Raw genomic sequence first — 16,950 nt, forward strand, 5'->3', positions numbered from 1 at the left:
ACAGCCATGCCAGCAGTAATGTACTCTGTATCGGCTGATACCCACAGCCCAGGTGTTGCAATCGGGGCCGGAAAAGTCGGGTTGGTGCATCCCTAACAGATAATGGATGGATGGATGGAAAAAAACAAATAAACTAAATGATTCAAATCAGCAAAGTCATTTGTAATTTCAACCTCTAGTGGGAATGAAATTAGTTTTGCAGTTTAGTGGTCATGAACTAAAGTATTGGACGCATCAACATGTTTACCTGCTGCTGGTGGGGATTTTAATAATGAACCATTTAACTGCTTTAATTAAGCAATTAATGTCATCAGATAAACAGTTAAAAGAAATAAAAACTGGAGGAGCAGCTTGTCACTTAGAGGAGAATACTGGTCCGCCTCAGAGCTAATGTATCCTCTGGGGACAGCAGACCGTGTTTCTGGGGTTCCGGTGTAGCCTGCGGGGTATCCGGATATCTGGACCAAGACTTCCTTCACGACAAAAGGTCACCGTTCACAGTCCAATTAGCAACTTAAGCCGAATGGAGTTTGAGCTGAGAGACAGGATTATTTCACAAGTAGCCAGTTGGCAAGGTTAATAAAAAAAAAGCTAAGATGAGTTCCAAGAACTGTTTACCTGAAGCGTGGTTGGTCAATACTACTCAGACTCCAAAACTACAATCACAAACTAGAACACTTGCAGAATCTTGTCCCTTCGCCTACAGATTCTGCATTGACATGCAGGTATCGGTTTATAGAGATTATCCAGAGTGGGACATGAATGCCTGTAGCAAACTTTAATGGCAATTCATCTAATAGATGTTAAGACATTTCACTTAAAACCACATGTGAAATCCAGGGAGCTTCTTGCTGCAGCTAGCTGGATCATGTCTGATCATTCCGTCTGACTCGGTATCAGATAACTGACTTGCAGACAGTCTTGGCCACATGTTTTTCGATACAGACAACTCAGTGAATAATCACTTGATCAAAGAGTGCCATTGTGCATACGCCGTGCCTAAAACACACTGTAAGTAGTGCCGGCAACCAAAATACTGACAGTAACACTCACGACTGGATGAATAATTCATTGCTTATCAACGCATCTAATCATCAACTCTGTCAATCAGCCTTCGCATCAGAAACTTGAAACACTCATTTTCACTTGAATTAAATACTTTTTTGATGCTCAGCTACAAGGTCAGGATCTATTTAAGGGTGAAAATTAAATAATGAAAAAAAAATCATTGTGTAGTCCCAAAAGAATAGATGTATGATGTGTTGGCAGTTCTGCCAAGGCCAAGAATTAAGCATTACAAGGACTGTTGTGTTTACAGAACCAAGTAGATGTTTGGTGAGATGAAGTGTGATAAACCACTGAGCGACTAAAGCAACATATTTTGGACCCAGCTTAGTAGCCATCGCACCTACATTTCTATTCAATTCCAAGCCCCCATTCAAAACGTCAGTTCTGGAGTGGCTCTCTTTTGTGTTCCATTCGCAGTGGGATTCATTCAGACCCTGTGGTTTATTTGGGGTAATAAAAGCTTAAAAAATTACAAAAGAAAATGTACCTTTTCCATTTCAACTGACACCTTGAAAAATATAAGAAATCCTGAGGCTACTATGAAATGTTTTTTTTCTAATAAGTACCGTACTTGAAAGAATTTTGTAATTCATTATGATCACCTTGCCATCATAATGGAGCATTGGCTGATTATTTGAAGGGGTTTTAGTCAAAAATGTACAACTGGGTAACACTCCGAAGGAGAGACTGATAACTCAAATTTGCCTGAGCACCCGTCACGGGCATTAGGTTTTAGAATATAAATCCATCTATTTTTATAGGAAGTTTAGTCAGAAGCGCATCAGCATGGCTCCTTGTGTTGATTTACACTCCGCCCAAGACAACCGCTTAAATCCATTTCATCAGCACGTCTGCAGCATCTGAACGGACAAATTCTGCGAGGGCCTCCGCTCTGCAGGGTTGCGTCATTATTCTTGCATTGAAGGAGCTGGTATTGTCTGCCAGTGCTGCTGCGGTCTTGATTCAGTGTGAGAGCATTTATCACTCGCTCTCCTTTCACCTCAAACTGGTTAGTAAAGCAATTATGTTCCCCTTATAGAGAATATCAATTTATGAAATGGGTAAAATGTACTCATCAAAAGGCACTGGTGTGTATTTTTGGTTTAAGCTTTTTTTGCCAGAATTTGTCTGTTGTTAAATCCCCACATTGGACCAAACAGCTCATGAACCACCAGAAACAAATATAAATGTAAATCAGTTGGTGCAATTCTGCCTTAAAGCAGAGATTTAACATAAAGTTGTTGAATTTAGAACATACGTTCTATAGAAAACTAAATACACGGTTTGTACTTCATATTCTACCGTCAATCTTGCTCTGTAATCATGTTAGTTGCGCGGCTCTGGTGATGGCAATCGTGACTGAAACAGCAAAACAACTCTTGGATGGATGCCATTCATGTCCCCCTGAGGAAGAATTGTAGTAATTTACTGATCCCATTACATTTCATCAAGCGTCCCCATTTGGTCGGAATTGTTTATGACCAAATGCCTATAAAACTTAATCCCCATCAGTCTCAGTTGTACTGTGTGTTTAGAGCTAATTAGCTGATGTTAGCATGCTAACATGCTAAACCAAGACGGTGAAGATGGATAACATTATACCTGGTAAACATGGCCATTATGAGCATGTTCGCATGCTGCTGTGAGCATCTAACTCAAAGCACTGACGTGCCGAAATGAAGCCTCACACGCCGCGAGCATGGCTGTAGACCTGGTCGTGCACAAAGACAGCCTGCTTTGTTGTATTTTATCAAAGTAATTTCATTTTGTTATTCATTGATTTTATTTAGTTTGTCTCGGTTTACATAAAAAAACATCAGTACAGCCGAGAGGAATGAGAGGAATTTCATCATTTAGTTGCCGGTTTAAGCTCTGTATGATATGCAGCGGTGCGTTTGCTCCAGTTTGATTTATTTTGTATTGCGTCAATTTGGGTAGTTACTGAGCCACTTATCAGTAATGAGGTAGCACCACAGAGCAGCCAAGAGGGTGTAAAAAGGGTGACGGGGTTGTTGCGAGTGCAACACAAGGAGCTAATTGGAAACAGTAAGTTTGTCTGAAGAAGTGGTCCGTGAAGTTACTAGCTTTAATATCTGGGCTGCAATAAACTTGAGGCAATAAACTGTTTACAGTGGTGAGTATACATTACTTCTTTCATCCTGTTCTCCATAGAGTGTACAAGTTTACATGTCACAACTTATACAAGCATGGAACTGTAGACGTGATCAGCTACATTCACTGTGACTTACATGTTTTACAAATTATAATATAAAAACTACATTTACTTGCTCATCCCGGTTGCTCATATAACCCAGTTTTTAATTGCTGCATGCACTATAAACGTTGTAATCGAGTTATAAAACCCCAGTTTGTGGTCCATTTATGAGTGCCACGAGTCCACTGCAGGACGGCTCTGTGGGTTGCTGTTTGCTTTGAACTCAGCAAATGTAATCCCCATGTTGACTAAACATGTACAAGTGAGATAATATGAGCCGTCTCTATTTACTTCCCAGAGTGCGTTGTGTGGCTCGGCCACTGGACAAAATGAAATCAACTCTGGAGATTTTGTTTTCTTTGTTGTCAGTCAGCTGAGCTCTCATTACCACTGGTGTCTACGGGAGGGAGGAGAGAGCAATGTCTGTTCCTCCTCCAGCTGTTACAACACACCAAATATATATATTTATCAGACATTATCTATATTATATTCATATTCAATGCTATATTGATGTACTATACTATATATTACGTTATATATACTGTATTACTACACGCCATCTTATATTATATTTCATATCCCATACAATAGTATACAGTGGTATGATACTATATGTAAATGTGTTGCTGCATTAATACACACAAATTATCATTACATAATAATATATAAAGTACTCTGGTGTATGCTGTTTTACTAGATGGTATCATATATACAGACTACATTACCTACATGTGGTTACTAATCTCACCACTACAGTACTGCACTATTAGTTACTATACAACACTGATTGTGAGTACTGTGTTTTGTAATCTTGAGTGTAATTGCTCTTGTATAGTTTCTGTTTTTACTTTAGTTAGTAAATTAAATACAGCTATTACTATTAGTATATTGTTATTTCACGTTCATATCACGTCTGACTGTAGAATTTTGGTCTGTGAATATGCACAGTTTTGTTTCTGGTGAGATACGTCATGATGTGTTTGTAACCATGCTGCAGCCTGACCGGTGGAGTATTGTCTCCCCCCCCCTCAGGTTGACCATTCACGCCGAGTGCCCCATGCACCTGGAGGATTTCCCGATGGATGCACACGCCTGTCCTCTGAAATTTGGAAGTTGTAAGTCACTCCAGTTGGTCACAACAAAACAGACTTTAATAGGACAGAGAATACCAACTTCAGAACTTAAACTTAAAACTTCAGAGGACTCAAACTGCACTCACCACTGGGAATATGAGACTGTGGGATACTTTCATGAGAAGTGGTTCTTTTAGCAACATAGCAAAAATACTCAACCACTAGAAGTGAAAGTACCCTTCAATCAATTCTCACCCAAGAGTCCACAGCCATGCCGCTGACTCTGTGGGGCTGTACTTGTACGACTGATATTTAGCAGGTAGTGTTTACCACGCTCACCATCTTAGTGGAGCGTGTTAACATGCTACCATTTGCTAATTAGCACTAAATACGGCTGGGGCTGATGGGAATGTCATTCGTTTTGCAGCTATTTTGTGCCAATTACTGTTCTCTCTGTTGCCCAGACGCTTACACCAATAACGAGGTGATCTACCTGTGGACCCATGGACACGAACTGTCTGTTACTGTCGCAGAGGACGGCTCCAGGCTGAACCAGTATGACTTACTGGGACATGTTATTGGCAAAGAAACCATCAGTTCCAGCACAGGTACACTATATGCCATCCTCAAGCCACATTTCACGGCGGTCTGACACACCAAGTTTTATTTTGATGGAGGAAACTGCAAGCAGTGAAACAAAAATGAGTGCGTCGTGTGATGAAACCCCTTCCTTGAAAATATAAACTCTTATTGCCTTTTCTGCATTATTTATGTAGTAAATGAAATTGCCTTCCCCTCTATATATTTCGATTGACATATACTGGCACTCTTGTTTGTTTTCATTCAGTCAAAGTCTGCACTTTTCTCCAGTTTCTGGCGTTTTGGATTCAGCTTGCATTATTTGGGTCCGTCAAGAAAATGACTTTTTCGGGAAACTATTCAGCACATTTACAAAGATAATGTGAGGAGGTGTGCCAGAGGTGAAAGTCTTATTTCCACTCCGTTTTGGGATACGGCTCAATGTTAACTTCAGTAAGCAAAGAAGTGAAAGGGAAAATCTGCCAGCCCATGCTTTTGATGAGATATTAATGTGAGAAAGAAATGTTAAATTGCCACATTATTTTTGATAGATTTTGATTGAACAGGCAAACAACAATACAACATTTTCAACATCAACCTCCAGCTTTAGGGAACAGTGCACGAGGACTTGATAGAGTGCTGAAGTACTTATTACTGCAAAGCTATAGAAAGGTTGCTGCAGAGGGGCGGTTGGTAATTACAGACAGATTGCAACTGAGCAACACTGGCTTTCCATTTTGAGAGATTTAACCTCTGCAGCCAAGCGGTTTTTCTCATCCTGCACTCCAGAGGTGAGCTATTGAGTCCCAGAGACATTGTGGTTAGAGTCTACTCTACACTATCATGGAACCGCTTTGTTGGATGGCTCTCAGCCAGTTCTCCTTGGGAAGCAAAAAAGGATGTTGAAAGTTGTCGAGATAACCGCACTTTCTTTGAGCCCGTTTTAATAGTGTTGTTTTGTAGTTTAACCTCAAGTCAAGAAAACTGCAGAGGACCAACTAGTCCGGCTACGAATACAAAAATTCAAGGTGGACTCAACATGATTGCTTTCATAAACTGCTTCAGCTTGTAGATGTGGGAAAAAAAAGTAATTTCCTTAAACTTTAAAGCTAATGGACTCCAGCGAGCCAAGGGAGCCGGAGGATTTGAGCCAGTTCGGCTCTGAGAGTGAGAGTCTGCTCAGAAAAGACACCGCAGGGAACAATGTGTTTTTTTTTTTTTCTCATATCTTTGCAACACAGATTACAAACATGGCAGTGAGAGCTGGTGCTTCGGGGAACATTTGCTGCCGTCAGTGACAACAACCAAAGCTGTAGGAAATGTTCAATATCAAGGGTTAGGATGGCGCAGGCGGTGATCTTCGCATCTACGGCGAAGAGGAACTGTGGCAGAATTCTTTATTAACATTTTCCCCTCATCTCAAGCTTTTCCCTGACATGCCATTCTCCTCAGTTTTCTAGTATGCGAACAGCGCAAGTGCTGCTTTTCCACAACCTGTAACTCCTTTTCACAGAAAGGACAAGTGGACCGTCAAATCTGGACCAAAAACATTCAAATCAGCGACGTCGTCTGTCATTTCTTTTCTTTTTCCACCCTTTCCAAATCCCACCTGTTATGCTTGTCCTAGTTCAAACTGAAGCGAGGTCGGTCTGACTTTTTTCTTTTATATACAAAGTGAACATCACACGCTCTTGGAATCCTCTGAAGCAGCATTTTCTATATAATTTCTACGATTTACTGGCTCCTCTACGAGGCTGACAGTCCTACGAGCTACTTTGATGATGCAAATGTTTCAACTTTAATAAATCGTACCTTGAATATTTCAGCTTGTGTGTATTAATAATTACGACCCTGTGTGTCTCTCTCCATCTCTTTCTCTGTTTCTCTCCTCTCCCTCAGGAGAATATGTAGTGATGACAACATATTTCCATTTGAAAAGGAAAATTGGCTATTTTGTGATTCAAACCTACCTCCCGTGCATCATGACTGTCATACTGTCTCAGGTCTCCTTCTGGCTAAACAGAGAATCGGTTCCTGCTCGCACTGTATTTGGTGAGTGCCATCTTGTGTTGATGATACAACTAAAACATGCACTTAATGATTGATTGGACAGGTTAGATCATTCGGTGGCGCTTTCTTTTATATGATGGGGTAATACAAAACAAAAAGAGCTGCATTCGTTCATATCATCAGATGATTCAGCAAACTGCAAAACGATTGGAGGGCTTAAAAAAAAGTTCTAATTAACGTAACGGTGTACAAACATAGCTGGGCGCATTTAGGTGCACATGGACGTGAAGGAGTGGTTTTTAGTTTTAGATTATTTCCAAATCTGTTCCTCCAGCCTCTGTAACTGCCGACTCTAATTAATCAAAGATGAGTCGAAGTAAAGTTGGAACGTATCGAGCGAGGCAGGTGACAGACGATGCGTGTTGCATCTCTTGAAGAGGACGTTTGGCAGCTTTGTCGACTATATCCAAGGCAGCCTGGAGCGTTTACTATTCACTGAGCTCTTTGTAATATAAAAAGAACCAGACATCAGGTTTTTTTTTAAACAGACAGACGTAACCCCACCAAAGTTACCGTGGACCACCATGGAAGATATATCTATCTATCTATCTATCTATCGAGGACAATGAATCATTGAACCAAATGTTCCTCCCAGTCTCTTCAATTGTGCAAATAATATGCTAATAAGTTATTATTTAAAAAGTAGTGAGCTGCATATGACACGTCCCTTTGTGCTGTGATTAATACATTCAATCCGTCCGTGCAGCGCCATTCATGATGAGAACATTGCGTCTGCTTAGATCACCCTATGCTCAAAGATGAGATGTAATTTGCCTTTTATTCTTTCAATTGTTGTTGTGCTGCATTCTCTATGGAAGTTTTTTCTGAGTAACCACAGGTCCTTCAGTTCTCCACACACACGCCTCCACAAACGCTTTCCCTTGAACCTTGAAAATAACTCCGGTCGCACAAGGAGATTTAGAGAAGCTGGAAGTGTCATTTTCTCAGTGGAATGATTGCGACGTCATCCAGGAGGGCTCCCTGCGGGTGTTTACGTCTGTTTTTCTTGCTCACACAGTCGCATTGATCGGCTCAAAGAAGGATCCGTTCTTTGCTGTTGAGTGTTGTATCATCCAGTTATCAAGTTTCAGAGATTCAATGTCTTTTACCCTCATTTATCTTATCATCAACGTAGCCAACAGCAACTTTATCAGCAACCTTTTTTTAACGCGGTCCTTATAAAAGGCTTCTCAAAAAAAGTTGGAAAAATCAAAGACATGCAAAATGCAGCGGCAGACAATAAATCAATCTCTGTCCTTGAAGAGAGCGAGTAGTAGTTACCCATCAATCTTTTTGTCACAAATTTTAATTTCTCACCCCTGACTCACTGAAATTGGTTGACCTCCCTGTTCTTGCGACACAGTATTCATTTTTAGAGCCGACTGTGCATCTATTCTTCCATCAGATGAGATAGGCTGGAACAGATGAAGTGATTGCTTTTATGTGGTTGGATGGGCGACCGTCGTCCGACCCACATTTCATCCCCCGCAGCACTGAATGTAAAGGCCAGGATGTGAAACGCTGTGTGCAGATGGAGTCCGTTTTCACTTTCACGTGCGTTGTTCAGCGTAGCCAACTTTTGCACACAGTGCCCTTGAGGTGGCCGTCACTAAATATGCGCAGCGTTTATCTCTACTTTCTGATTTCACACAGTAGAGTAAAGTTGAAGCTCTGGAATGCAATGGACCACCTTTTAACTCTTGTATATCTTTTGCTTGTTTTGAGCTAAAATAGACAATTCATCCCTGTCCAAAGTTTGTCTTAAATGGACTTCGTGGTTTCCAAAATATCTGAAAAAAAAGGTAGAAAGAACCCTCTGAAAGATTAGACCCAGGTTGTAACAAAAAAAAAATGAACTTTTCTTTTAAGTGTTTGTGGAAAGAAAGGATCCATTTGCTGATGTTTTCATTTTATCCTCAGGGGTCACCACTGTCCTAACCATGACCACCCTGAGCATCAGTGCTAGAAACTCCCTCCCTAAGGTGGCCTATGCCACTGCCATGGACTGGTTCATGGCTGTGTGCTATGCCTTTGTCTTCTCTGCCTTGATTGAGTTTGCCACAGTCAACTACTTCACCAAACGCAGCTGGGCATGGGATGGGAAAACAGAGGGCATGGAGATAAGGGTGAGTGATTCTTATTTATATATACTTTTCTTTTCCTTTTTTTTTCAATAATAGATATGACACGGCCACACTTTTGTGCTGAAACAACATTAATAATCACAAACGCGTCATCCGTTTTGCCAGAGAGGAGTTTACGTTCCTGCCGATGATCGCAATTGTTCTCCGTCTTTTGATTGGTTAACCTCGTTAGAAATGCTCCAACTTGCTCAGTAAGTTCTCAATTTACTCGACGAGGAGCGACGTGAGCAAATTGCACGTTGGAAACATTGATAGAAAGTTCCGTCCTTAAAGCAGCCCGGAGTACTCTATAAAGAGAGCTTTTATTTATTCATTAACAGCCAAATGGAACAGGGACAGTGGGGCGGAACTGTGGGAGCAGAAACAGAAGTAAACTCCAAAAGACGCTGGCCCTGATTGACGATGGCAGCATATGTCTCATCCTAAAGTCAGCGTTAGCTCCTTTCCCCCCCCACAAAACATGGCCCCCTTCTAGTCGGAGCGTTGCAGACACTCTGATTAAAAAGTGAGTGCGCATCATCTAAAATGAATCACCTGAGGCTGACACTTTTATTCATGAAATCGAATAAATCACAGCTGGTGGATTTTTAATTCGTCAATAGTCTGGGCTGTTTGTGTCTCGTTTACGAGTACGTTGAGTGACGGTGAGTTCTTTTTTCTTTTGTTCAATTTAAGGGCGGGTTTTGCAGGCGTTCCAAAAAAAGATGCTGTTCTCTCGAGCTATGACGAAGTCGCATGAATAAAAACCTTCTAAGTGCAACATGATAACCTCAGTGCTTGAACATTATTTCTATGATGTTTTGTAAGTGACCACATCAAATGAAATATATTAGAGGCATTCGATAGTTTCACTGAGAAGCAATGAGCTAAATTGAAGCACTTGGTCCTGTGCATGAATGTATGAAATTCTCCACAGCTTAAAGCTTCAAAGAGGCTCATTTGCTCCAGTAATGAAAAGGAACAAATACATTGTTTTCCTATTTTGGTATGGACCGCATGATTGACAGAATCAGGTGTTGGCAGCCCTGTGGTTTGATTGACAGTGCTGAGAAGTAGACTACAAAACGTGTTTTTCTCCCGTCAAAATCATTTTTGTAAAAGGTCAGTTACATGAGAAAAATCCTCCCATTGGGTTAAGAATTGCGTAACATTTATAACTTGTGTGTAATTTGTGGAACGAATGGGGTTTACGAAGTCACACTGATTACTAAACAGCAAGAGAGCTGGCAAACACCAACATCGATAATGTTAGAAACTGAAGAGCAAGAAAATGTACGACTTCATTACTTTGCTTCATATTAAATTCATTTGTTCTATTGCGAGTTTTTAGGAGAAACCAGGCCACGATGGCACCACAATAACAGTGTTAAAAGGGAAAAACTAATTATAATGGATTTATTCCTAAGGCATTTCATACTCTAAATGGATCGGCACACATGAACAGTGGCAATATACAAAAGAAGTAAAGCTACATTACAATGATGGCCTTCTGGGTTTGGTGTTATGCTTGGGAATAACATAAAAAACATCTAATTAAAACCATCATGAAATATGTCCTATCTGGTAAACAGTGGCTCGGTAAAAGCTGCTGGAATACTTCTAACAGCCACAGACGCACAACGTATTTCTTCTACTGCGGCAGACATTGCCACGAATCTATTTTCTGCTACTCATGTACAAACAGTTTGACACAATCAGTACAGCCTCTCGAGTGTTTTTTCATAGCTTGACATTTGGTCCTCTGAGTGATTGGCAGAAATACGTATTGCTGCTATGGAACTTTTCAGTCGGTGAGGATAATTTGCAGGGTTACATTGCAGTAGAGAGGAGGTTTTTTTTTTTTTTTTTTTTCCTCGTTTTGATGCCTCGTCTTAATGGCAACAGCCTGGGCTGCGTTCTCGCGGGCTGTGCTGAGCATGCAGTATCATGATAGATAAAAAAGAATGGGGTCACAGAGGGAGACGTGGCACTCCCATCACACTCCCCGCCAGAACAAGCTACTGGAAAGCAGAGGGATCAGATGCTTTTTCCCTTTATGACACATTTACAATAAAAAAATGAACCTATAGGAGGAGAACCTATAAGGCTGGAGGGTAGTTTTAGCTCAGTACGTCCCCAGTCATCAACCTTAATAGAACCAAACGATGACTTCACCGCCCTCAGGCTTCCTTGTTATTTGAGGACTGAAATAGTGAGCCGCAGAGTCAATGTGCACTATTTACATGGCTGGTTATGGAGTTTCTATATGCCATTTTCTTTTCTCTTTTGTGGCCCATCATTCTGTTTGACAAGCCAGCTACCCAATTAGCGCTCCCCTCCACCGGCTGAAGGTGTGCTTATTACAGAAATTAGCCGGTGGGTAGTTGGGTGGGATTGAAAGCCTCCGTATTCTCGGCGCGCCGTGACACATGATTGGACTCGACTGCGTTCGATATTGTTTGCTGGTTTCATCAGCAGACGCAGGAAGCACCGGCTCATTGTGCGGTGGGCGTCGCTGCTGGAGCGGAGGAGAGATCACCGTTAGACGCGCACACCGCGGCTCACACCTGCGGCTCACACCTGCGGCTCAAACAACCTCAGATTTTTCAATAATAGTCGTCAGAAAATTGGAGGCACAGCCTGTCATTATCGTTCCTGGCAGTCACATTCCAGCGTGACGATGCCGCTCGTTTGTCTGAACAACAGGGAAGTTGCTACAGCTAAGTTTAACCAAACTGTTATGTACGGTAGTTATGAACGGAAAGCCAGTGTGCTCAGGTGGAAAAAAACAAAAACAAAAAAAACTGAGCTGCCATTTCTGGAGGCCTCTTATTATTGCCTTTTTTGATAAGTTTTCCACTCCATTTCGCTTTGAGCTGGAGGTGTTATGCTTGATTATTTGCTCCTTGGCAAAGCTTTCTCTGACTGCTAGAAACAACCTTTGTCATATAGCAATATGAGGTGGTCATATCTGATCACCAATCCTAAGCATGAACGCTGGATTAGGTAACTTGTAACGCAACCTGCAGTGATGAGATCAAGCTCAAGCAACTACCAGATTTACAAAATCTCTGAAATAACACACACGGGGACACAAACGGAGACATTGCAGCTCCCTAAAAACACAGTTTGCGTCCTCATCCACCCGCATGCTCACACACTGGAGGCTATCAAACATGCCAACACCTCATCTCCAATTTTAGACCGGGACAGACTGTCACAAGGGTCGGTTACACGCACACGTGCACACACTGAGCTCCAAACAGCAGGGCACAGCGAGGCACAATTACCCCCAGGACACCCACAGTGATGAAGGCATTCTGATGCAACAATTTGCAGAAGTAACAAAAGACAAGGTCAATATATTCATTGTGTTCGGGGCTGTATTTGTGCCCGCGGCTAGCCAAATTACTTTGAATAGTGCGCAAGAATCTTTGGCCGGAGGTAAATTATGTGCTGCGTCACATTCGGTTCATAACACACACCCACACAGCCCAATGCCACATGTGGCTTGCCCAACAATTAGACCATATAAATTACCGCAGAGGACAGCTCGGCGAAATAGCAACGGAAAATGACTTTGCTCGGCTCGTCTGTCAGGCTTCTGTGCAAAGAGCGTCCCTACTGCCAAGGACCGGAGAGATTAGGGGGCTATGATTAAGGTCATAGAACACGATACAGTAGCCAGTCACTTTTCCTGCTGATGTAAGCCACGGCTGTGATAGAGGAGGCTCGCGGTGGTGTTGAGTGCGGAGGAATCTATAACCTGGGAGAGCGTCTGGTTACCCAGGGGTCATTAGAGCGACACTCTGTCTCTCTCTCTGTACTAATTGACTTCAGATAGACCCCTCCAGGCAGCGTCTCACCATTTCTCTGCTTAATGCAATCAACCGTCTGCGAACTTTGTTAGGTTCTCTGCCAGACTTGTTGCGTTCGCAAAGGAGCTCGAAGGATCGTCCTCCTCCTGCTCACTTGAGGAAGAAAAGTTGATCACACTGAAAGCTTGTCCTCCTCAATCCTGCTGCCTCCGTCACCTCGGCCAGACAGTCTGAAGCTCGACATTATCGTGATGTTTACTGCCAATATTATTCCACTGCTTGTGTAGCATCATAGTGGCCAAGTGGTCAAGCTGAGACACTCAACAAACACACTGTAGCACATGTCGTGTAAAGCCATTTTTCTGCCTCCATTGTGCAGGGAGGTTGAATGTTGAGGATAAAGACCAAACAAAACATTTGGTGATGAGCTGTGTGGGGAAAGAGATGCAGCGTGAAGGGGAGAGGGGACATTAGTTATGCTAATTTAAGAGATGGAGTCAAAGGAAAGGAAAATGAAATGAAGCCGAAAAAGTAGAGCAAAAATTAAAGCTGGGCTTAAAGTGCAAACAGGGAGCACTGAAAGTGAAACACTCGGTTACGTGACAAACGGTGCTTTAGTGGCGCTGCAGAGCTTAAAGTGGGGACGAAGTGAAGGAAATGGCCGAGGTCCAGGCTCGCACACACCGCATGTCACACAGGAAACTATAACTGTGCCCGGTGATCAATCTCGGTGCCCTACTTGTTCCTTCACATTCACCGTGTGCACTGCACTGTACTCTTTTAGGCTGACAGGATCCTCTGGTGACGCTAGTTTAGCTATCTCAGTGTACCAATTTGGCAAATCAAATTCCGTCTCCCTGTGCGATTTCAATATCAAAGACGATCTAATGATTTCTGTGCAGTGGCAGGAAGAAAGCAGTTTCTCCAGCCAGCTTCATCACACACATCCTTTTGTCGTGTTTGTTGTATCGCAAGCCGTTTGTGTGAATGAGAGCAGCCAGGCCTCTTCAGGCAGTTTGTCAGAGAAGTTTTCAGGCACTGTTATTTTGCTTTGTTTCCAATCCTGCTATTGCTACTGTTGGCAGTATTAGATGCCAGTCCAGCCTAGTTCTGCAGTGATGCAAAATATAGAGTGCTGCAGGGATGACCAACCCGGAAGTTAGCGTCGCACTGGATCCCCCTTGACAAAATGGGATTTTTCCAATTGGATTTTGGATCATGGCAAAGAATAAGCTCTGTGGCAAACACACATTCATGGTAATTGCACATTTTGCTGAGCAAGATAATCTACACAAATGAACACCACTTTGATGCTTTTTGAAGCGTGAATGCGGTCACCACCGCTAAGCTAAAGACGGACATGTTGGCGTGATGACGTGTTTTGTAGTCTCACTCAGCCGCTTGTTCGCGACCATTTTTTATGACGCATAAAAGCTTCAAAATTCATTCGATTGGTATTTCCTGACGTATAACAAAACTTTAATAAAATCTCTTGACCACAGACCTTATTTCAGTCATCGAACCAAAAGCCCGTTCAAAAAACCCAGTGACTTTGAAACGAGGGAACTGGAGGTGCAAAAATGCTGACTCATTTCTTGGTTTTGAAACTCATTCCTGCAGAACTCAATTATTAATATCACTTCCACACTCTTAATATGGTCTGGAATTTTTATCGCAACCTTTTTTTCTGCAATCCAGATTTGTATAATGCAGATTTGAATTCACTATATTAATAGTGTAACATGTTCAAAAGTACTTCCAGCTAGATACTGATGAATAGAGTATGTAAGTTGGGTAATTTTAATATAATTGGTAAACTTTTTTTCTTTTCTACTTTTCTTTTCAGGAACCGTTTCAGGCTAACATGGCCAGGATTAACGATATGGTTAGGCTTTTGTTTTGTTCTTGTGTGTGTCGTGTCTCGTGGTGTTGCTTCTATTTCCTCTTTATGAGTTCAAATGGAAGTATTGTTCAGTCTGGTGCTTCGCCCCTGACAACCTTTACCTTTACTGCCTTCTTCCTTTTCAGAGAAGAGAATCTGCGACTTTGTCCAAAAAGGCAAACAACACCTTCAACATTGTTGGAACCACCTACGCCATCGACGTGGCTAAAGACCAAGGTTTAACGACCATTTCCAAGAGTGCCGCCGGAGCGGCGGCCAAACACCAATACCTCCATAGAATGGATGACCCCTACACGGAGGCCAAGAAGTCCTACAACCGTGTCAGCAAAGTGGACAAGATCTCGCGCATCATTTTCCCAGTTCTGTTCTTCATCTTCAACTTAGGCTACTGGGCCACGTATGTCAACAGAAAGCCCGCTATCATGAAGGCAAACAACTTAAACTGAATTTGACCAAATGCTAGGCTTGATCCGGATGTAGACAGGTTTGCAGGAGGCCAAGTCCATTACATCTTATTGTGTGTGTGTGTGTGTGTGTGTGTGTGTGTGCGGACGTGTTTCAAGTGTATGTTTTTTTTCTTAAGAGTTTGATATGTTGCACGTCTGTATAGATGGAAGGCACATTTTAACATACAGTAGATTCACATTAAGTGGTGGACCTTGGAGGGAGCAGATTCCCACCTTAGGCTGTGTTTGTGTAGAGTTTCTTCCCCCCCCCCCCCCCCCCCCAAGCGCTGGCCCCATTCCCTGTTGTGAGTAACCCAAGTGTCCCTTCGCTGTATCTGGATTGCTAGCCGTTCTGTAGAGTAGTCAAACTGTGTTTTCACTATGTTTTGACACGTTTGCAGCTTTGCTTATAATAAGTTAGAGCAAGCATGCGTTTGAAGTTTTCATCGTAGCTCATTACCAATGATAAGGTTATGACACATCCATCACGTTAACAACATGCATGCACGCAGACACACAGAGAGGCGCATCAGAAAAACGCCAGAAGAGCCATTTCGGTCGGTCGCTTTACCGTGCTCCATTAGCCGAGGGGCAGCCTGTATAGTTCCATAGGAACGCCATTAATAATCGTCAGTGTCTGGCCTTCAGCTAACGCTGAATCTCAACATTGCAGTACCAAGCCTGTACATTTTCTAGTCCAGTGGCTCTTATTGTTTTAACTGGCCGAGTACGCTCAATGACAGAGAAGCTATGTGCCTTGGTGAATACACAAATGATAAAAAAAACAGAAATAAAAAAGGCTTTGACACATGTGCACAGTGGTCTGTGTGTATATTACATGCAAACGTATACTGGTGTCCACAGGCTCCGTGCACAGCAGTATGTGGCTGCTCCCCACTCACCCACTTACCCACCCTCCCACGGCCCATGTGCGCCGAGTGTTAAATTGCCCATTAGTGTGGAAGGGTTAACAGACTGTGAAAAGCCTGTGAAAAGATGAAGCAAAGAGATTGAAAGGATCCAGCGTAGTCCAGAACAATTATCATGTGCATTTATGTTGCTTTTTGGCTCGTGGTGCGGCGTCTCCGTGAGCCAAGCAGTCATAACAAACTACCACCATTACCTCAGACTGAAGTCGAATTCTGAATCGTTTATGATATGTTTTCTCCATGGAGATGCAAATAACATAAGCCGTTTTATACATTAAATCATACCAGACACCCTCTCTTCTTTAGGTCTATTGTGGGCAGGCACCCGGGTGCCTTTATTTCTTGGTTTTTCTCTGCATCAGTGTTTTCTGCTCCATTTTGATTTTTTTCTGCCTCGCCATAAAGCAAGATTTTGATTCATGTTGTACTTTTGCCCTTTCATACTCGCTCGTGTAAAGTAATATTGGTGTCGATTTGATTGTCTACATATGCTGTATACTGTTTTTAGTGTTTTGAAGTAGACAACCACGGCCAATATGTCAGTCATGCAGTATTTCTAATCAACATTTCGGAGACACTGTCATCCCTGGAGACTATTGTACTGCGAAAATGCTGTGAAACAAAATAATAAAGTAAAAAAATAATAAACTAAGTGTCATCGTTGTGACCACACTGAATAGCAAACTACTCATCAAATTGATTTCTTATTTTTTCTAAATTGTAAAT

At 42.2% G+C, this 16,950-nt stretch overlaps 1 protein-coding gene across 2 annotated transcripts in view; it reads left to right on the forward strand.

Moving 5' to 3' along the window:
- Positions 1–15,407, forward strand: part of gabra3 (gamma-aminobutyric acid type A receptor subunit alpha3) — an 84,485-nt gene extending 69,078 nt beyond the window's left edge. The window contains exons 6-11 of one of the 2 annotated variants that reach the window (XM_079283572.1): positions 4,316–4,398; positions 4,821–4,964; positions 6,835–6,987; positions 8,926–9,131; positions 14,793–14,831; positions 14,975–15,407. In XM_079283572.1, the coding sequence (XP_079139698.1) occupies positions 4,316–4,398; positions 4,821–4,964; positions 6,835–6,987; positions 8,926–9,131; positions 14,793–14,831; positions 14,975–15,295 (946 nt within the window). In that variant the 3' untranslated portion in view covers positions 15,296–15,407. The remainder of the gene's footprint in view (positions 1–4,315; positions 4,399–4,820; positions 4,965–6,834; positions 6,988–8,925; positions 9,132–14,792; positions 14,832–14,974) is intronic. The other variant, XM_079283573.1, reaches the window with a different exon arrangement.
- Positions 15,408–16,950: the final 1,543 nt, after the last annotated feature.

The sequence above is a fragment of the Melanostigma gelatinosum genome (assembly GCF_949748355.1).
Source record: "Melanostigma gelatinosum genome assembly, chromosome: 14".
Lineage (NCBI taxonomy): Eukaryota > Metazoa > Chordata > Actinopteri > Perciformes > Zoarcidae > Melanostigma > Melanostigma gelatinosum.